We start from the raw sequence: 22,503 nt of genomic DNA, 5'->3' as shown, positions 1-22,503 counted from the left end.
TGCTGCCTCCAATAGTGAACACATATGTGGTAGAAAACATGTTGATGATTCATGATTCAAAGCGAAATATTTAATTACCCCGCTGTCTCCCATTGTGATTAAACAGATGGCGTCACGCTGCTGCTGCCGACTTCAAGTGTTCTTTGCAGGTGCTCCAGATAACCTGCTGTTGTTTTTGGAGTAATTTTTGTGTTTGGATCAAATCTAAACCAAAGAGAAACAACGATTATTGTTGTTCTGGTCCAAACATGAAACATTTTTTAGATTTTATTTTATTTTTGAGATTGGAAACTGGCCGGTCGGCTTTAGAGAGAGCTGCAGAGATGAAGTAATGACAAAATAAGTATTTTTATCAGTGCCAATCCGTTTGTGCCAGAAAATATGAATATACCAACCCCACAAGAAAACACGGTAATGGCAGCATTATGACACGGGACACCAGAACTACAATGAAATGGCTTCTGAACTGCTGTTTACAGATTAAACACAGAGGAATTATCAAAACTTTCAGTTAAAAAATACCTAGAGACTCACCAGCCAAATCTGTTGCTACAAAGTGAAAACCACATATAATTTATTTTCTGTTTCACCATAGCAAATTTTGCTGGATGATAAATTGTCCACAGAAGTTATTGCGATAAACGATAATATTGTTGTTTGAGACCGTCATCAAGTAATAAATTGCATAATGATAACAACGCAAGAAATAAACTTTAAATTTGAATGAACATTTAACACTGGAAGACATTTTAAAGATCCAAAATGAATAAATTAAACTTCAGAAATAACTAATAAAATGAGTAATAAAGTCTCTACAAACAAAAAAATAGTTTATTTGAGACCAAAGTACCAGAATGAAGACTTTAGTCATCCAGTTTTTGGTGGAAAAGATAAAAACAATGAATCATTAAAATGGATGTTATTGAGTTTGTTTAAATTTATCATGCAATTAATTGATTTATTGTAATAGATCTACATCTGTTTTGCAGTCGTTTGCTTCTTTCTGCTGGTCTGTTCAAGTAAAAACCCCAATAAAACACATGCAAGTTTGTATTTTCTCAAACAGACCTAACCAAGCTCCCTCCTTTGTTGTTTTTTCCTTTTATTACGTTCTGTTTGGGCCAGTGTGGTATTTATTTTGAGCTGAGCATCAAGTGCTGCTCTGACGGTTGGCGTATTAACCCGAATGAATCACCACGCTGCTTCCGCAGGAAGACGGTTTATTTGTTCTCAGTTCTTTGTTGTCGGTCCTCTCGTTGGGAGTTAATGCCATGTTGCCTTTCCTTGTTGGATTTTTTTTTATCAATACAAACAATGCATCATGTTCCTATGATCTCAGAGCACAAGAAGACAAATTAGATGATGGATCAGTGATTTTCTTGTGACTCAGCCACCCTTGCTTCCCTCTGGAGCTTCTGCGACTGCGACTTCGTCTTTAGCTTATCACATTCCTAATACAGCTTGGGAAACTACAGCTAATAAGCCATTAGCCTCTGATTTAGCTAGCCTGAAACTCTTTTATGTGTGCTACATCCCAGCAGATCAAATATCCATTAAGCACAGACGGTTATCTGTGACCCTCTTTCAGGTATTTTATATCAACCGGTGATTAATTTCAACCCGAGAACTGCTGGTAAAAGTAACTGCTTCTCCCTGTTGATGATGACATGTTCTGTAATTGACTGTGATTAATATTTGCCATCGAATTGCTAATGTGCCCCAAAGGCAGAGCTCTGAGATGGCCGTATTACTAACCGATGATTAAATGTCCACTACGTGTCCTCCGGGTGGTGATAGGCCTTGACAGTGAGTCAGAGGACGGGGAAGGAATCGTCCGTCCGCGTCGCAGCGCTTTAAAGCTCCAGCTCACAGATGGAGATAAGCAATATTTCCTTTTACAATGAGGATGAATTAGCTGCTAACTCTGGAAACCAGGAAAGGCCATCGTTAAATTTTATTTTTATGACTCTGTCTTAATGCAACAGTAGTTATGGTTATTCAAAAGAAATTGGACATCATCTTAAGTCTTCAGTTCTGTGTTAATAAATGTTCAAATATTGATGTTTAAGCTCATTTTTTCTTTTTATCTGAAAAAGTATATTTGGAAATACATATTTAAGACAGAAGATCTTATGTGTAAGGATTTTTTATGAGTTAGGTACTGAAAATTGGTAAAATAAAAACTAAAAGCTTGTTAGTCAGCTTATATTGCTTATTGTTAGCATTTTGTTACTAACGTCACATGCTACTTTTAGCATTTATCTACCTCATAATCAAATAACATTCCCATTAGTCACAGTTTCTACTGTTTATTGTTAACATTAGTGTGGATGCTAACACACTGTTAGCATGCTGCCATATGCTAGTTTTACTTTTAATCAAAAAACATTCCTGTCAGTAAGGTACGGCTTACTTTTAGCATTACCTTGAACACACTGTTAGCATGTTGTGACATCAAATGCTAGTTTTAGCATCTAGCTACCTCATAATAAAATAACATTTCCACTAGTCAGCTTGTAATTGTTAGCATTGTGCTAGTTATAGCATGCTGCCATGTGCTACATTTAGCATAACAACCTCATAATCAAATAACATTCCCATCTGTCAGTTTATATTGTGTATTAACATTAGTGTGGATGCTAACACACTGTTAGCACGCTGCCATATGCTAATTTTATTTTTAATCAAAAACATTCCCATCAATCCTCTTTTGTTGCTTATTGTTAGCATTGCATTGAATGCTAACACACTGTTAGCTTGCTGTCGTGTACTAGTTTTAGCATTTAGCTACCTCATAGTCAACATAACTTACAGCTTTTACTGTTTGCTGTTAGCATTAGCTTTTATAACAAACAAATATTAGCGTGGAAGAGCTAATTATGTGACTTTGATGTACAAATTTTGGCTCAAAGCTCCTTCCATAATCAATGTCATATATATAAACTTCTGTTTTCAAAGTTATATTTCCATTTCCCACACTGGTATACAGTATCTGACTATGACAATTGAAGAAGGTAAGCTAAGTTGACAGCTGATGTTTTCATGAGTTGCTGCAGTTTGTAACATTAGCAATAGTTTCTCTTTTAAGCATTTTACAGGAAAAGAAAGTTTTCCCGGCTCTGAGTCCTTCCGACCCGAATAGGAGTTGGCTTGGAGAAACGAAGGCAGTAAGCTGTCCCCTGTGATTAATTCAGATGAGCTGAAGCATGAACCCCACAGGAGTGTTGCTTAGATAATTACAGCACAGAAGACGGGAGCAAACGTCGTCCTGCTGACAAAATCAAAGTCACAGAAACAATTAACAAAGCCAAAGAAATCTTGTTTATCGTCTTTGAAAGGGACGGCTGCGGTTTTTACTGCTTGTTTTGAGTCTCTTATTTTAGCTGTTGTTGTTTTTTTTTTTTTTATTATTTATTTAAGAAGCAATCGTGTGGTGTGTTTTCCAAACCCCTCAGGAGCGTTGTCAGTTCTTGAAGCTGCAGTCTCCTGTTTTCTCTCTTTATTCCTCTGACATCAGGATGTTCCACCTTCAAAATACACATTTCAGCTATAAGTCTTGCCTCCTTCAAGGTTATAAATCTGCTACTACTTCTTAAATATTGAGCACACTGCATGCAAGTTTTGTCCTTAATGGATTCCCATAGATCCAACAGAGTGATAACAATTCCTCTCACTGATCTGTTTTTCTTCATTTTTCACACTTCTATTATATTTCAAATCCCTCATCAATCAAAGTAATGCATTTTTTTTCTTCTCCTTGTTTATATTCCTTACAGAAACAAAAAGCTCCAATGTTCCAGTAAACTGAATGAATAATTAGATCAACAGACGAATAAATTTATCTGCGAAATAAACCCTGCGGCCTGACTCTGCAATGTTTTCCCTCTTGCAGCCTTTTAATCGTTATTCTTAAATGCATCACTAATGACCTGATTGATCACAGCTGTGAACGACGTGAATCTGAGCATCATGCTGAACGTCACGACTAAATATCTGCTTCTGTGACGTGGATGTGGTGAATTTTAAAAGTTGAATTTCACACCTCCTCCGAAATCCGCTTTTTAAAACATTCTTCCCCTCATTCTTCACTCCTGCTGCGCTCAAACTCATCTGGAATTAGATCGTGCTTCAAGCAATGAACAAAATATCATGCAGACGAAAAGATCTGTATTCAAACTCTGTGGTTGCAGATGTGTCAAACTTGAGGCCTGGGGGCCAAATCTGGCCCGCCGTAGTTTTTTATGTGGCCCTCTAGACTCCAAATTACATCAGTGAGTTCTTCACGAATCCTCAAAATTCACACAAAATCAACAAATCTCCACATTTTTTTCTAATTTTGCCTCAAATTTCAGTCAAAATTGGTCAAAGTCACATATAATGACAAGCATCATCGTAAATATTGTGGAAATTCCATACAAACATTTCTAAGTTAGCACCACAGAAGCTTTAAAAAAACACAAAACAATCACAAAATCCTGTAGGAAAAGTCGTTTATTGATATTTTTACAGTTTAATTGGTTTAATCAATATATTCTGGCACAAGAACATTCAGATTTTTTTATATAACCCAAAATTAAAATGAGTTTGACATCCCTAACTTTTAGGATTAAATGATAATCCCTGTGATTTTTGGAGATATGTTGCTTTTCTTGGATAAAAATGGGCTGCATCTTTGCAAAAGTTACATTTTTAAACCCACTTTAATTAAAACGCTTCTAAAGTTTTGCTCGTTAAAAGCTGTTAAAACATTAATTCATGAATTTTTTTATCATGTTTTTCCATAATTTGGCCTTCTGTATATATTTTATTAATCTTCACCACTCAGCTGGATGCTTTAGTTGGTAAAAAAAAAAAAAAAGTGTCAATAATTAAAATAAATCTGTTCAGTTCATCTTGTTTGTCTCTGAATTGCAAATTTAGATTATTGAAATGAGATATTTTGGTTTTTCAGAGTTACACTGTAAAAATGTTGCCCAGTGGGATTAAATCTTCCCAATCTGAATCACCACTTTAACAAAACTTACCTAAATTCTCCACACAAGCAATTAGAAATACTCTAAATCAAACAATTGGACAATTTCCTGCGTGTTTTAAATAAGCTTCGCTGGTTATTAAGTGAAATATTTCTGCTGTGAACTGACCCTGGATAAATGAACTGAATGAAACTGAACAAAGGAGAAAATCAGAGCTTATGTGTGTAGGATGGCTTTTAAGACAGCAATTTTCCACTCAAGACAGCGTGGGCACATGGTGGCTTTGTGTATCAGGGGAACGCATTTCCTTCTTTACGTCAACTAAACCTGCGATTTACAGCTCGGTTTTAATGAACGAGGCTGATTGTTGTCGTGTTTCTCAGGTGATTTGGTTTCCCGGGCCATGCATCACCTGCAGCCGTTACACATCAAGAACCCGAGCAACGGGACGCCGGTCCACCAGAAGAGCAGCTCCACGGTCCACTGGGAACCCGAAGCGCTCTACACCCTCTGTTACTTCATGCACTGCCCACAGATGGAGTGGGAGAACCCCAACGTGGAGCCGTCCAAAGTCACCCTACAGACCGAGAGGTGAGACGCTCAGCTACTGGTGTACGGAGGTTTATTGTGAAATTAATTAATGAGAGATAGTTTAACAGTAGGGTTGCACCAACTCGCTTTTTGTTATTTCCAAAGCGATGCAGATATTTGATGTTTAATGTTGGCCAAGACAGAAAAACAGTGCTGACTTCACTTAAAATGTTTGGTTTTTATTTATTGTATTGTAACTATGTAAAAACATAAGTTAAATACACTTAGTTTATTCACTTAAAGTCAACTTTATTGCTCACTATACACCACAGAATTCTCTGAAAAAAGAAGAAAATTTCCTCTAGAAAATCTTAGAAATTTCCTAGAATAAACAAGAAAGTATATAAGATTGAAAAGTCAAAAATCTGCTAAAAAAAAAAAAACCTCTCGTGTTTTTAGATTAATCTCAGGAATTAAATGGAAGAAATATGGAAATTTATGAATGTCAAAAGTAAAAAATTTGCTAGATATTTTTAGATTATTCTCTGAAATTAAATGGAAAACGATTAGAAATTTATGAATGTCAAAAGTAAAAAAAAAAAGCTACAAATAACCTCAGATACTTTTAAATTAATCTTGGAGATTAAATGGAAATTTATTGGTGTCAAACATCAAAAATTGCTAGAGAAAACCCAGATATTTTTAGACTAATCTCAGAATTTAAATTGAAAATTTAGGAAATTTTTGAATGTCAAAAGTCAATAATTTGCTAGAAAAAAACTCAGATACTTTTAGATAAACCTCATGAATTAAATGGGAATAAAATGAAAATTGTAGTTTGAAAAGTAAAAAATTTACTAGAAAAAAATTCAGATTTTTTTAGATGAACCTCAGGAATTAAATGAAAAAAAAATAGAACATTTCTGAGTGTCAAAAGTTGAATATTTGATAGAAAAAACGTTGATGTTTTTAGATTGACCTCAGGAATTAAATGAAAAAAAGGAAATTTCTTAGTGTTAAAAGTCGAAAATTTGCTAGAATAAAATTCAGAAATGTCCAAGTTTCTTTCTCAAAGATTTCTGTGCCTAATCGCAAAATTTCAACAAAAAAAATTCTAGCAAATTAGGACTTTTCAAACTCTGAGATCAATCAACTTTTGATTAATCTCAAAATGTCTGATTTCTTTGTTGAACATTTACTCCTCTTGTTCCGAACGCATCGTCGTTGAATTGAGTTTAACTAAACTTCGACCAAAGTCACGTTGTGTCCACTCGTCTTTTTCAGTCAAATACGAAGTTACAGTGTAACTTCAGAGGTGCTGGTTTCTAGCTCTGAAACTTTTAGCTGAGTCTCATCTTTAACACCCCTGAGTGAAATGATAAGATTTTTAACAGATTCAGATTTATTAAACTCTGCAGAATGTGACTTCTGGCCACTGAGGCGATTTTTGCATCTGTCCTTTTAACCTCCCAGCCGAGCTGAGTTCATTCTCACAATGAAAACCTACATTTCTACGCTCTTGCTGGAGATATTTGCTCCAGCAGCGTGGGCCGGTCAGCGCCGACTCTTGCCAAAGCCTGCAGCTTCTTGACGGACAGATATTCCAACATCTTTCTCGCTTTCTTCCTCGCCGAGGAACGCTGAAACTCCATCCGGGCGACCCTGGGGAACGTGAGGAATGTCAAGGCGGAGTGACACGTCAGCAGAGTTTCCATTCCCCTGAGACAAAACTCTGCTTAGCATTCAGCTGAAAGCTTGGAGACGAGCAGCAAGGACCTGAATAAATCTGCAGGATGACAAGCAAAGTGATTAAATACGATGAAAAAGTTAAATTGAAACTAAATAGCAGAGGCAAGGTTAAATTAGCAAAAGAACTGCAGCGTGTTCATTGATTTATTTAAAAAAAATAAATTAAAATGTAGGCTAGACGGCGTATGCTTAATTATTAAATGTTATTACAGCGATAACTCTTTGATGGATAAGATTAGAGTTATGTGATTTAATTTGCCATATTGGATAACTTTAAGGTTTTACTCTCTGTAATTAAATGTGGATATTGTTTCTGAAGGTCAGGTAATCTGAACGTTGCATACTTACAAAGGTTTATTGAATACTGACATGAAAATGTACAGCAAATTAAAATTAAGTAGGATTTATGTGAAATGGAGTTAACGAGCAATAACGATACATATGTAGATGTTTTTTATTATTATAAATGTGAATAAATGAATCATAATTGGGTTTTAAAACTGTTTCAACATGACTAAAGTGTTCTAAAAAAGCTAAAATCTTCACTAAAAAGAATCGACATCCATCGAAGTGGTGCAAAAATGTGCTTAAATGAAATAAAGACGTCAAACTTTAAACCAGGGAATTTTTCAAACCAAGGGAATTTACAGCTTGATTTGATCAAAATTAAAGGTGATAAATAACTGATTCCTTCATTATTTTTACAGAATAAAACCTGTAAATACTTTTAATGTGCTCTACTGCTTTGCTTTCATCCATCACTGCTACTTTGAAGTGGTGAAACATAGTTTAAATTGACTTCCCACAGAAATCTGAGTCCTTTCCCTTTCTATCCTGCGTCAGATAAAATCACTCCGCTGACGTTTCCCTGCAGGAGGAGAAACACAGAGCAGGCAGAGCACTGCGTGGGTTGTTTTTAGATTGATTAATCTAAAAAAAAACACACTTTTATAATAAATTATGAAGAATGCACACATCATTTATCAGTCAGGCCACTGCTCTTTGTGATAAATGAGGGTAATAACAGCACTTAGGGAGGTTACCGCTTCTAGATCTCTTTCAGCTCTGAATTGTCCCTGTAATAAATTTTAAGTATTGATTTTGTGATATCTATCAGAACATCTTTAATTGGTTTAGTTTGAGCCTCAAATGGAGCCAACGTCTCTGTTAACTGTTTACGCCAGGCTGGGATTTTAGCTAATGGTGTAAATTATTAATATTTCTAGCCTGAAATTGTGTAACGAGTGTAACTTACTCGCACTGAGCTGCTGAACAAATCATTACCCTCCTCATATTTAATGTAATCTGACTCTACGATGACTGATGCTAATCATTACTGAACCCTGCTCTGCTCTGCAGGCCGTTCTTGGTTCTGCCTCCGCTGATGGAGTGGATCCGGGTGGCCGTCGCCCACACCGAACACAGACGCAGCTTCTCCGTCGACAGCGACGACGTGAGACAGGCCGCCAGGCTGCTGCTGCCCGGGGTGGACTGCGAGCCGCGGCAGATCAAGTAAGAACGAAAACAAAGTCCAGATACGCCGTACGGGCTCTGGTTCCTGACTCTTTGTGCAAATTTCTCTCTGGTTTTGGTTAAAACCCGGTTGGATTTCTCACGCTGCGTGAGTGGAGACGTGTACCGCAAACTCTTCTGCATGTTTCCTCTAAATAAACATGTTTATGCTGGGAAATATTTTCAAATAGTAAAAGTTTTAACTTATCCGACATCCCAACTTCCTTGCTGATATTTTCTATTCCTGTCTCTGTAACTGTGATTTTTGGTAGATTATAGGACGAAAGCAAACAGCCACAATTACTTTATCCTCCGTAGTTTGTTTTTTTTTTCTCCTGAGATTACATCGGAAAATGCACCAGGGAGACGTAGCGGAGTCTCTGATTGGTTGATTCTCCACATCGAACGCCTGGACGCCCTCCAAACGCTTCAAATTGTCCTGGAAACGTGACGCAGGGCAGAGCCTGAATGTAAACCAGAATGACTCTCAAATCAGCCGAATATCATCAGCGTATAGATTTGTAAAAATGTAATCAATGAATTCAGTTTATTTGTTCAAGGTTGTTTGGTGTCCTGTTGGTTTTAGCATCACACTATAACACAAGAAACGATTCACAAAATATTGTTATGAATGACTCTTCAGTTTTGGTTTGTTTGCTAAATGAAGACAAAACAGCTGTAAAAATGTTTTAATTAATTGTTTGAAACTTTGCAAAATAGAACAAATCATGTTGTTCTTACTCAGAATCCCTTATATCTTAAAAAAAAAGTAGCAAAAACTAAGTTTTAATGCACAAATGGAGATATTTTAATTTTTCAGTTGGACCAGGAGCCTTTTTTGATTCATCTAAGTTGCAGTTGCTATTTTAAAAGCATTTTCTCACAAATGCGTCTCTGTGTTGCAGTTCACAGACAGAAAATCAAAAATCTGCTAAGCTTTTGTCTCATGCAGCATCAATAATTTTAAGGATTTTATCACAGAGTCATGGGCTAACAGTCCTCCCACTTCAAACATTCGCAGCGATGAAACAAACAGAACGGCGAAGGTGTTTGTTACCAATTAGCACCTGTTTTCAAAATGCCACATATAATTGTCAGGTAGAATCAGAATAATATTGTCAAGAGGTTTCCCTGCGACCCTGTTGAGAACCGGATCAGCAGCAGCTGTTCGCAGCGTCAATTAAGAGTCATTAGAGAGAGAAAACGAGTCGCAGCAGACGCCTCACCTGGAGGAGGCAGAAGACTGTGCACTTCGCTCAGATATGAGCGAGTCGTCTCTGAGTGAAAACAGCTCGATGCGCATGGACTCGGTTCTGGTTTAAGCCGGGAAAAGCTGAGCAATAATCATTCCCGCTCTCTCTCGGCGTCCTTTGGGGAGATGAATGCCCACTGATTCCCCAAATCCATTTCTGAGATAAGCCCCCACTTAGTCACGATAATGTATCTGCCGCCTCCATCTGCAGAGCCGAAGATTGTTTCTGCGCCACCCGGAAGCTGGACGCAGCCTCCACCGAGGCCAAGTTCCTGCAGGATCTGGGCTTCAGGATGCTCAACTGCGGCCGGACGGATCTGGTCAAGCAGGCTGTCAACCTGCTGGGGCCCGACGGGATCAACAGCATGAGCGAACAGGTGTGACACACACACACACACACACACACACCTAACCCCTCTTAAGAGCCCACTGCACTGAACCCCATTGAAAACCTCCTGGTTATTCCACCAAATATTGATTCCTAAGCTCTTCCTGAGTTAAAACATCAGTATTGTTGTTTCGAAATGAATATGAATTCGTTTTCTTTGCATTATTTGAGGTTGCATCTTTTTCCTTATTTTGATCATTTCTCATTTTCTGCAAATAAATACGAAATTTTTACTTGGAATTTCAGAGACATTGAATTAAAAGAACAATGTTCATTTTATTCAAACATATACCTATAAAAAGAAATAAAACTGATCATTTTAAGTGGTCTATTAATGTTTTTCCAGAGCTGTATGTTCGTCTCAGCTCCAGTAGGTTGACTTCACAACAAACTCCTTCAGGTTCACTGCATTTATTCTAACAAAAGAGGAAATCAAGTTGGTGCTTAACATCATTCCAGCAGCTTCTGCCTCTAAACATTAAATAAAATACAATAAATAACCCTAAACAAACTACAAAGCAATAACTCCCAGTTAGCAGTTTGTAAAATTAAACATAGTTAAAATGAACATTAATAATAATAACCGTTAAAAACAAACAAAACATAGCTAAATTACTCATGAAACACTGTAAATGATTAAATGTGTCTAAACACTTTTAAAGTAAACACAGAGCTGATTCTAGAACATTCCACGGTTACCGACGGCAACAGAAATAAAAGGGGGAGGAGCTGTCAGTTACTGGTTGCTATGGTAACCACCAACTGCCAAGAGCAGCTAACAGAACTTAAAACACCAACAAATGTCTGAAGAAACAACTTGTTGACTTGACAAAATGTATCCAAAGAATAGATGAGCAAATTTTGACAAACTCCACATTTGTAATATTGTTAAAATACCTGAATAAAATAACACAAACACTTTTCTGAAGTCAAGTCAAAAATAGGCAAAAGTGTTGCTGCTTTGAGGGGACCAAGAAGTGTTCTGGACCACAAATCTTTGTTTATTTTGCATAATAGTCGCATTGCGCCGCATTTCACATATTGTGTGGATGTTTAGGGCAATACATACAAAGCTAATTTACTCCTGTTGTACATAATATATAAAAAATCTTTTCGAATATTACATGAAGTGGAGTATAAGTGGGAAACTGTACAATTCATGTTTAAAGTAAGAAACCATCAACAAAGTCATGCTAATGGAAATTATTGAGCTTGTTTTAATTTATCATGCGATTAATTGATTTATTGATTATTGTGAGAGGCTCTTACCGACTACTACCTGTACAGTTGAAACCAGATATTTATGCTTAATAAAAATACACAAACACATTTTTTCCCTCTTTGTCCAAAGTTTCATCAAAACAAACCTTTCTTGTTTTTGGTTTAATAGGATTAACACAATTATTTATATTTGCTAAATGCCAGAAAATTTGATGAGAACATTTTTTTGTAACTTCTTGAGCATCACGTTGGTTGGACATTCGCATCTTCCATCCATCTGTACATAGGCTCATCTATTCATTGATCCGTGTATCCATTCATCCATCCATCCATTCATTCATCCATCTAGTTATTGAGATGTTACAGATCAAAACTTGCTTAACTCTCTTTTTTAATTTTTAATATTGGATTCTGAAAAATGCCTCTTAGACTAACTTTTTATTAAAAATCTAATTATTTCTGAATATTTGATCTTCTCTCTGAATTACTGTACTCAAATTAAAGGTTCATTCTGAGGTTTTTTTACTGATCTTTACCAGTGGTACCAGAGGTTCGGACTGCGTTGTAATTGTGCCGTTTTTAACTGCAATCATGGCCCATTATCTTTACTTATTCTTGGAATCCAACCAAATGAGTCAGTCTCAATCTATTTGAACTACTGATAAAAAAAGAAAAACAGAAATCACATTTATAGAAAAGAGGTGATTCATCCAGGTGATTATGCTTAAATCATTACTTATTACTTTTGTTCAGTTTGGTAATTTCTGGTCTAAATGACCTTCTGTAAACTGAAAGACCTTTTCAACCTCAATTTATGTCCTGCAGACAATCAACAGCACACTGCAAAAACACAAAATCTTGCAGAATGTTTTTGGTCTTGCTTTTAGTGCAAATATCTTAGTGCACTTGAAATAAGGCAAAACTCATTTACAAGTAGCTTTTCAGCAAGAAATGGGAACTTGTTTTAATAAAATAATTTCTCAATATACTAAATACTTGGTAAGATTTTGTGTTTTTGCAGTGTTCTAACTTAATATTAATATTAAGGAGAAGCTTCTAAATTATGTCACCGGTTGCCATGGTGATTCCCTCCTTTTCTAACAAAACTTGAAATCATTTCAAAATATGAAATAATCTTGAAATACCAGTTTAATAAGTACTTTTGTTATCAATGTTAAGTAATTTTTGACTTAAAACAAGCTCCGACATCTTGCATTGAAGTTACTTTTTACTACTATTTAACTGTACTAAGATGTTTTCACTAGAATAGACCAAAAATACTTGGTAATATTTCGTGTTTTTGTAGTATTCTAACTTATTTACTGTCCAATTTTGTCAAACAAGAGCTTTGTTATTATTTCACTTGTATTTTCACGTATAACATGGGCAAAATGTAATCTGCCAATGGAAAAAGTGAGGAAATTCTGCAGAACCTGCCTGTTTGGTTGCGAAGGGTTAATATTAAGGAGAAGCTTCTTAGTGATGTCACTGGTTGCCATGGTGATTCCCTCCTTTTCTAACAAAACTTGAAATCATTTCAAAATATGGAATAATTTTGAAATGCCAGTTTAATAAGTGCTTTTTTAAAAATCAATATTAAGGACTTATTGAGTCTTATATCGTGCTGAAAAGTTTCTTTTAAGTTAATTTTGTTTACTTTCAAGGTTACTAAGATTATGTGCACTTGAAACTAGACCAGAATTACTTGAATTTTCTGTTTTTGCAGTGCAACCACATGCAGGCTTTCCCGCCCACACACATTGTTTCTCTGAGCTCAGAAAGAAAGAGAATGAAAACCTTAGTGTAAGCAAGGCAGAGCGTTGTTTTCCATTCATCAGAGGCGCTGAAGTGTTTTCAACAGGCTTCTGCAAAGCCGACTTCAATCATATGTCTGACTCGGGTCATTATGTTCAACAGAGGCCTTTTATGAGCCGCTCGTAACCCGCTGCAGCACTTTATGTCAGAGACTCGTATCCCTCTGTGGTGATTCAGTCTTTAGTATTTCCTGGAAAACTGATCTACTTAATCAGGAGGCCGTTATGGCCACCGATGGCCGAAATGATGAGTTCAGATACGAAGGCGAGCCGCAGCTTTTACTTTATTGCTCTTTTAACATCTTGTGGTCTCTCATCTGGTTGAGAGAGAATTACAAGGGTATAAAACCATAATTTAATACAAATTATAGTGTCTCGCAAATCTGTTCATGCCTCTTTAACATTTTTATAATAAAATGTTCTTTAAATATTTGTTAAAATTATCACTATGTTGTGACAGCTGCTATCGAAGAAATGATCAAAAACAACCAGAGTCAGGAGGAGGGTCTTGAGGCTGTCAATCATCCTCATGTACTCACTGCTAAATGTACTAATGGCAGAGAAAAGGTAAAAACCATGCATCAATTTATTCCTTTTCTCCACAAATGTGTTGTTCTTTTATATAAATAACCAATAAAATATAGTGAAATGTGCTGATTTCTTTTGTGTTTAAAAATAAACTCTCAAAAAGTGGACGATCTAAAGCCTGGGAGAGGAAGTTCGACTTATGGATCTAGCTTGTATCCTAAAATTCTGAAAGCTGTATTAGCTTTCACTGATCGCCGCTAGGAATCATCGATACCTTCACCGACTGATGGAGGCAGAAATTCCCAAATGCACCTGATGCAGTAAAAGTGGGATATTGACTGAGCAGTGGGACGAGGAGAAACTGCAGAATTTAATATTTACCTCCACTCTGCATAAACCGAACAATGTAGTTCGAACTTCGACTTTCTATAAAATACAAAAAGAAAAAGGACAATTTACTGATCTGGGACTGAAAGGCAGGAGATCCAGAGGATGGATTCATGGATGGATGGATGAACAGATGGATGTATGAATGGACAGATGGATGGATGGATGAATGAATGAATGGATAGTCGGTTGCTTGGATGAAGGAGGTTTTCCTCTGATGACAGGAAGTCGGCGTCTTCTGGTTTCCCTGGTTTCCTGCAGCTCTGCCCAGTTTTCACCTCCTGAGTTGTTTACAGTGAAAATATTTACAGACTTCACTGAACCCAGGAAAGAAAAGTGAAAAGCCTCAAACCTCAGATTTCCTTACAAACAACAAAAGAAAACGTGTTTATTTTATTTAAGTGAAGCAAACACAACATCAATCTCCAATGCGGCCATCTTGCGTTTCCTGCAGGGGATGACGCCTCTCATGTACGCCTGCGTGCGCGGCGACGAGGCCATGGTCCAGATGCTGCTGGACGCCGGCGCCGACATCAACAGCGAGGTCAGAGTTCAGTCTCTCCAACACATCACAATGTTTCTGTCCCAGTTTAATGTTTCATTCACTTTTGTTTCTGTGAGAACTTTGTCCCCTCTCCCCTCCCTTACCTCTCCCGTTTCTGTCTCACCTGCTTGCTCTCTGCTCGTTACACAAAGTGCACTGATAACAAACGATTATCGTTTGTCGGTTTCTCTTCCCACCGATCCTGAATAATAATCCGCTGACAGTCCCTCTGCTCTGCCCGTCACTTCATTTCGCTTCGCGCCGCTGCTATCCAGCAGCAGTTTGCTTTATGGCGCATCAATAATACACCACTGTTACGCAACCAGGTGCACTCTGTGTAACTCGCTGCCACGTACCGCACGAACTTTATTGCACGTATTTGTTAAGTTGAAATAAGACAGTGAAATAGCGGCTTTGCAATCATAAATCATGCTTTTTCTTTTTTTTCCTGTGTGTCTGTATCGCTGCCCACAGTAGTGATGGCTTCTTTAGATTTTTCCCTGTGGCGACTCAGAAGCAAATGACAACCGTTTGAAATAATTCAGGAGTTTATTACTGGATAAACAATTACTTAATTTGGAATAAATGTGTCTCTCTTGGAGGATAGAGACACATTTTGTTTATTTATTGCTGGTGAAGATCCTACTAGAGCTTCGTCCGTGAAGGCAGGGCTTGGTCCACCCAGGCGTTTTGCACAGCTGAGTGGTTGCCATGGAGATTTAAGGATTTCTCAAACATACATGTCAGAATCAAGGCAACATTTCGGGTTTGTTTGTGATGAGGGAGTAACATTACAACATGATGCAACGTTCAAAAACGTATTTTTTACATTGTAGGAGCCATTTATTCTTTCTTGGGTTTATCGCCACCAGGGGGCGTATTTATTTTGAGTTCTGAGTGTCTGATGGGGATGGGTTATTTAAGGTCAACCATGATTCTGTTCAGGTGTGGTTAATAGGTAGAGGTAGAGGCAAACAGTTTTCTACTGTGCTTGATTTTGGATGTATGTCGAATTTATGTGGATCTAAATGGAAACAGTGAGACAATGGCCATTTGTACTGGCAATAAATGACTTTATTTATGTCAAAGGAAAGATCGGCATCCTGAATCTTAATTGAGCGCACGTAAAACCAACGCCTTTCAACAACAACCACCAGTAGCCTAAAATATAGGATTTTAGCTGCTACAACATGATACTGCCCCATTACATTTTGTGAAACAGTGAAAAGATCTACCAGTCTGTGTGATAAAAACCTTTTCAATGGATCTTTCTAACTGTGCTCTGTCAGAGTTCCAGCAACTAGTTTATAGGTGCAATTTGGAGACGTGTGCACTTCTCTTCCTCCCTTGATTTGTTGCCATTGTGACATCATTTTTGCCTTTTTTTTTCTTTTGTATGTTTTGGTTTTAATTAGATAATTAGGAAGCCTTAACGATGATCCAGAATCATTTAAACTGTTTTTGTCAAATCCATTGCACAATCTTGAGTCCAAACTCATCAGAATTTTAAAAAGTGAACACAACACACATGTCCCTGCATGGATAAATAAATACATATAAATAGTTATGTATACAGCAGTCGCTGCCTCAGATTTTTCTCCTCCTCTGCCGCGGCTGCCTGTAATTATAAAGACATTAATAATTCATATCATTACACAATAAAACACCAACGGTCCCGCTGCTGCTTAGCATCAGAGCCCAAATGAAATGCGACTTCACATTAAATAGTTGTTTTTCCTCTGGGTGATTTTTGCAAATCATTTCGATCATTTAATCAGCAATAAAAAACCCGCTGAGCGACGCCTCCGCTTTGCTTCTGAGTCGTCACCTCCAGTCCCGCATGCGTTTGTCGTCACCGTTACATCTTCTCTCTGGTTTCGTTTGTTGTTGAGACGAAGCTCCACGAAAAGGTGGAGCCACACCGACACAGAGAACCGGGTCCGGGCAGATGTAGCTCCTCATGCTTAGGGCGGGGATTTGAGATGAGAGGAAGGATTAAAACTTGCTCAAGATTTTCTGCAAAACTCGAGAGGAAAATCTCGGCCCGCCGTCTCGCCCTCTTCCTGCTTCCACCTGTCCTGCATACTGCTTCCTCCCCGTCTCTCCCCCTGAGCTCTGAATGTGATAACAGCTGTGTATCTCTCTCCCTGAACTTCACCTATGACTTCCCAGGTGCCAAGCACAGTAAACAAGCACCCCTCAGTTTACCCCGAAACGCGCCAGGCGACGCCACTCACGTTCGCCGTGTTGCACGGACACGTCCCTGTCGTGCAGGTAGTTACGTTAATGACCTGTGACCTCTAACCTCTGGCCCCCTGACCTCTCCTTTGTACTAAAAAATACTGATAATGACTGTGCATCATGATAGTAATGATGCCTGAAGTCCTTTTATTACTCCTTCCTTGGTCCTGTTGTGCTGTGCTTTAGAAAAGGAATTAATTAGTTCTGATAGTTCAATCGGGGTTCTGCGGAGTAGTCATCTGTAGACAGTATCTTACATAAAAGGGATCCGGCTTCACGGTAGAGTGCTTAAACGGTAACACTTTATTTGAAGAGTTTTTGCAGTGCAAACTCTAAACGTAAATCTAGCGGAGAATCTCAGGGAAGGCTTGAACTGTTGGATGTTCACAGATGTTATTCATCCAATTTGACTGAGAAAAACCGGTTAGAGACATACCTCAAAAGAACCAGACTACATTTTTCAAATTTATCTTCCACCATTTACTGCGTCCTAGTAAAATATAGTGACTTTTATTCAAAGCTGTAACATGACAAAATGTGCAAAAGTTTAAGGAATAACCCTTTATTTGAAGGGTTGTGCACAAGACTGACCTGACATAACAGCAGTCAGGAACGTAATGGAGTTTTCATAAATGTTTACAACTGTTGTCACAAAGTTTCATTCAATAAATAATTACACTTTTAATGCAAACTGGACACTTTCAGTGTAAGTTTTAATGCAACTTTGCATTAAAAGTTTCATTATTTACTGAATGACACTTCATGACAACAGTCATAAACATTCATTTAAGGCTCCTTCACACTCCTGACAGGTGTTGTGTTTATTAAAGTGTTATGATTAATCTTAGAAAAATCTGGACATTTCTGAGTTTCAAAAGTCAAACATTTTCAATTCAGATAATTTCATTTAATTTCTAAAACCCAAAAATGTTAAACTTTTGAAACTCAGAAAAATCCAAGTTTTTCTAGAATATTTCTGAGACATTTCAGAGTTTTTCCAAGCTAATTTTTGACTTTTTAAATTTTGAAAAGTTACTTTGTGTTATTTCAAGTGTATGTTCAGATATTTGCACCAGAAACTAGACCACAAATATTTGGAAGAATTTTTTTTTTATCTAAGAAATTTTGAGATTAATATCAGAAAATTCTGGAAGTTTCTTAATTTCAAAAGTCAAACATTTTTGATTAAGATTTCCAAAAAATTTACATTTTCAACTTTTGAAACTCAGAAATTTCCACATTTTTTTCTAGAATATTTCTGGGATTAATCTCAAAATTTCAAAGGTTTTTTTAAGCAAATATTAAACGTTTTAGAGTCAGAAGTTACTTAAGTAAGTTAGTTTTGTCTTTTTCCAAGTGCACTAAGATATTTGCACCAGAAACTGGACCTTACATGGTAAGATTTTGGCAGGGACAGTGAACACAACTTCACTGTTCCTGCTGAAGAAAAGCATCCCCAAAGCATGACACTACCTCTACCGTGTTTTATGGTAGACATACTGTGTTCAGCATGATGTGCAGTGTTAGCTTTCTATCCCATTTTGCATTTTTTGTGTAAGGAAAATAGATTAGTTTTGGTTTTATGTGAGCTTAATTTTTCTATCTTCAGACAATAAATTGGAGACTTTTCTGAGGTGTTGATAACTTCACAGTCTTACTTTAAATCAAACTTTAGCACAACTTAATCCCTACTCTGTCTGGTGGAGATTAAATCACACACAAGTGATGTTTGCACTAATAGAGTGCCGTCTGCGGGCAGTAGATTTTAATTAAACGTGTCAGAGTAAAAGGGGTTGAAAACGGTACAAATAAGTAGCGCACTTTTAAGAAAACATGTCATTCCTGCTCTAAAAAACATCGACATTGTGGTTGTAAAACACAGCGTTAGCTAGTGCTTTAAAGTATCAGCCAGCATATCTTCATTTTCCAAAGCTAAATCTTTAAAGTCATGTTTGCTGTTATATTGTTTAGTTGATTTTTTTTGTTTGCATGTGTTGAAATTAAGAGTTAAATAGTTAAAGTTTCGCACCTAAACACTTCTTTCTAGATCAAGTGAGATGCTGACTACTGATAACTACTTCACAAAACCCCAGCTGCAAACAAACCTGAGCTATCCTTTTAGGGGACGTTAACTAGATGTACAGTTATGTCCCGACATTTAACAAGTATAGAAAACTCCTGAAGCTGAGCTGAAAAGCGCAGCTCAGGCAGGATGATACACAGCCGCAGGGACACAGAGTGTCTTTCCACTCTTAGCATCAGATATCTTTTATTGGAGTAGTAGTTATTGTGCACATTGTTGCCTCCAGGATCTTTAAGCTATTAATATTCATGCCAACAATCAGAGTTTTGTCTCCAGGAAGAGAAATTCTTCCTCCTCAGCTCAACATCAGTAGTAGAAGTGAACGAGAAGCCGAGGCTGGAAGTGTGATTCATATTCAGAGTCTGTCCAGCAGCCGAGGCTTTTACTCTCGCCAAACCGAAATGTAACACCCCGTGTCTCCCTCGCTTGTTTTCCCTCTCCTGTCCTGTTTGTTTCCCTCCTCCATTTCTCCCACAGTTGCTGCTGGATAACAGAGCCAATGTGGAGGGCGCCCTGCAGGATGGGGCGGAGAACTACACAGAGACGCCGCTGCAGCTTGCTGCAGCTGCAGGTGAAGCAGCACAGGCTGTGATCTGACACGTCAATACTAAGGAATTATTTACTTAATAAAAGCTCCTATTTCTTCCTGAAAAGATACCTTTAAGGTAGTTTGTCGTATTTGAAGTGTGCACTAGAAAAACTAGAGCAGTGTTTTTCAAACTTTTGTTAAGAGGCTGAGGGCCTCTTAACATGTCAAACTCAATAAATCAGTTAATCGCATGATACATTTAAACAAACTCAATCATTTCCATTTGAATTATTTATCATTTTTATGTCTTTGCATCAAAAACAATGGGGTTTTTGGTGCAAACATGAAAAATGTTCATTTTTATGCTTTGCCTCTTTTTTGAAGGATAGTTTTGTTTATAGAGACTTTATTATTCATTTTATTTGTTGTTCTGTTTATTTATTTTTGGATTTTCTCCAGTTCAAGTGTTAAATGTTCATTAGAATTTAAAGTTAATTGATCTTAATGTGTCCTTGCATTATTATTATTATTATTATTATTATTATTATTATTATTATTATTCCATCACCAAATGGTCTCAAACAGCAATATTATTGTTTATTGCAGTAACTACTGTGGACAGTTTATCGTCCAGCATAATTTGATTACTTGACAGGCCCAGATGCTAAAGCTAAATTAGATCAGTCTCTCCAGTTTTCTATGAATTGCACATAAAGTCAACAGATCCCAGCATTTTTTCATACTAGTGCACAAATGTAAGTTTATTGCTACTTTTCTGCAAAAAATTTAACAATCATTGGGTTTTTGTGTAGGGGGCAATATTTCTTACTTTTATCACACTGCTGCCTCAGCCTTAAGATGTCAAATAGTCTGTGATCCATATGGCGAACCACAAAATGTCACATGTAACATCATAAATAAGCATAAATATTGCAAAATTCCTTGCAAAAAAAATTTTTTTTAAATCCCCAAAACAATCGCAAAAATCGCTAACTTCACTATTATCATACACATGATAGTGATGGCCACTAGGTGGCGCCCAACCACCGTTTGAGAAAGACTGAACTAGTGCAAAGTTCATGGGAAGATTTAGTGTTTTTACAGTGAATTAAAATAAAACTATAAATTAACTGAATTATTTTTATTTTTAAGTTATTGGGCTTGTTTCCATGCTAACATTTGAACTGTTGACCTTTAAGAACAGAGCAGAAGTAAACTGACGTGGTTTCTAATTCTGTAAATCTATCATTTTCTCTCTTTTAGGAAACTTTGAGCTGGTGAGCTTGCTGTTGGAAAGAGGCGCAGACCCCATGATCGGCACGATGTGTCGAAATGGCATCTCCTCCACTCCGCTGGGAGACATGAACTCGTTCAGCCTGGCAGCGTCGCACGGACACAGGTGAAACCAGTCAATCACCGTAAATGCACCTGCAATCCTATGAGTGAAAATAAGGCCATGGGAAGTAAAATACATGCTAACAATGCTAACAAAGTCTTTGAATTTTCTATAAATTGTTTTTCTTTTTGGTAATTTCACCATTTTTATGGTCAAGGCTTTTTATGTGGTGAAGTAAGCATTTTATTTATAGAGCACATTTTCAGCAACAAGTACTTGACTTGAATTAGAAGCAACGTTTCATTCAGTGTACTATAAGCCTGGTGGGCCACCAGGCTTTACTTGTGCCCCCACCAGGCTAAGCATCGCTATTTATTTAATTTGTTTTTCAATTTTTGCATTTTTAAGTCTTTTTAGTTGGTGTTCAGGTATTAATCTTTCAATAAAACATAATTATCAAGTGATATTTTCGCGAGTAAAAGTAAAAGTCACAAATACCGGCATAAATAAGCGCAAATATTGCAAATATTTCCAAATTAGTACCACAAACACTTTGATCTTTATTGCATAAAATCACAAAAAGAATTATGAATTCCTGGAGGGACTGAAAAGATGTTCAATAATTTAAAATTTTAGGAATTTATTCATATTTTAACAGTTTGTGAACAAATTTTACATTCTGGCACAACCGGCACTTTAAGAGCATTCATGATCTTGATTTGGCCCAAAGCGAAAATGAATTACTACGTATACTAGTATAAAGCTAGTATAAAGTATCGTGCCTCACTGACAGGGGGCAGTGCTGAGCCCCATACGTGCACCGAACAACAGGTGCTCTTCATCTACGCTTTGAAAAGACTAAAAACAGTCAGGATTGGAAAACAGATGGAGCAGAACCGTGTAAAGCCGCTCTTTTTGGCTCCCAGACTTTTAAAAATGAGAAACAAGAAAGTTTCCTCACAACAGAATGACAGAAACATTTGTGGAGAAGGATAAGCGCATGGACGTAACATTAAATAAAGGTAAGATTTAAAATTTTAGTCAGAACCGAGAGAGGTCAGCCAAAGAAAGCATTCAGATAAATATAAAATATAACATATTATTTTATCTTTCTTGCTGTTAAACTGTTAGAAACGTTAATTAGTTCTGGTCAAAATTAAAACACAGCTTCTATATTGTATCTTCGTCTCTTATCACCACAGTATCGATCCCTTCACATCCGTTCAATCTGCTCCTCACGGGAGATATCTCCGTTTCCGTGACGATGTGTTCGGCTGCACTTTACAGCCTGAATAAGATAAAACCTATTAGCATTCAGGGCGGCGGGGAAATGGAGTGGAGCGGAGAGCGACGGCAGCAGCAGCACAATGCAGCATTATTAAGACAATCAATTATGGACTGGTGATCCCGCTGCG

At 37.1% G+C, this 22,503-nt stretch overlaps 1 protein-coding gene across 2 annotated transcripts in view; it reads left to right on the top strand.

Moving 5' to 3' along the window:
• The window catches only part of LOC103459388 (ankyrin repeat and BTB/POZ domain-containing protein BTBD11-A), a 42,214-nt gene that overhangs the window by 12,542 nt on the left and 7,169 nt on the right, over positions 1-22,503 (top strand). The window contains exons 2-8 of one of the 2 annotated variants that reach the window (XM_008400897.2): positions 5,357-5,564; positions 8,613-8,765; positions 10,229-10,394; positions 14,810-14,899; positions 17,072-17,173; positions 19,701-19,794; positions 21,016-21,151. In XM_008400897.2, the coding sequence (XP_008399119.1) occupies positions 5,377-5,564; positions 8,613-8,765; positions 10,229-10,394; positions 14,810-14,899; positions 17,072-17,173; positions 19,701-19,794; positions 21,016-21,151 (929 nt within the window). In that variant the 5' untranslated portion in view covers positions 5,357-5,376. The remainder of the gene's footprint in view (positions 1-5,356; positions 5,565-8,612; positions 8,766-10,228; positions 10,395-14,809; positions 14,900-17,071; positions 17,174-19,700; positions 19,795-21,015; positions 21,152-22,503) is intronic. The other variant, XM_008400898.2, reaches the window with a different exon arrangement.

The sequence above is a fragment of the Poecilia reticulata genome, linkage group LG23, assembly GCF_000633615.1.
Source record: "Poecilia reticulata strain Guanapo linkage group LG23, Guppy_female_1.0+MT, whole genome shotgun sequence".
NCBI classification, from domain to species: domain Eukaryota; kingdom Metazoa; phylum Chordata; class Actinopteri; order Cyprinodontiformes; family Poeciliidae; genus Poecilia; species Poecilia reticulata.
Note: the sequence above shows the minus strand (reverse complement) of the source record. Positions and strands in the feature narration are given on the sequence as shown.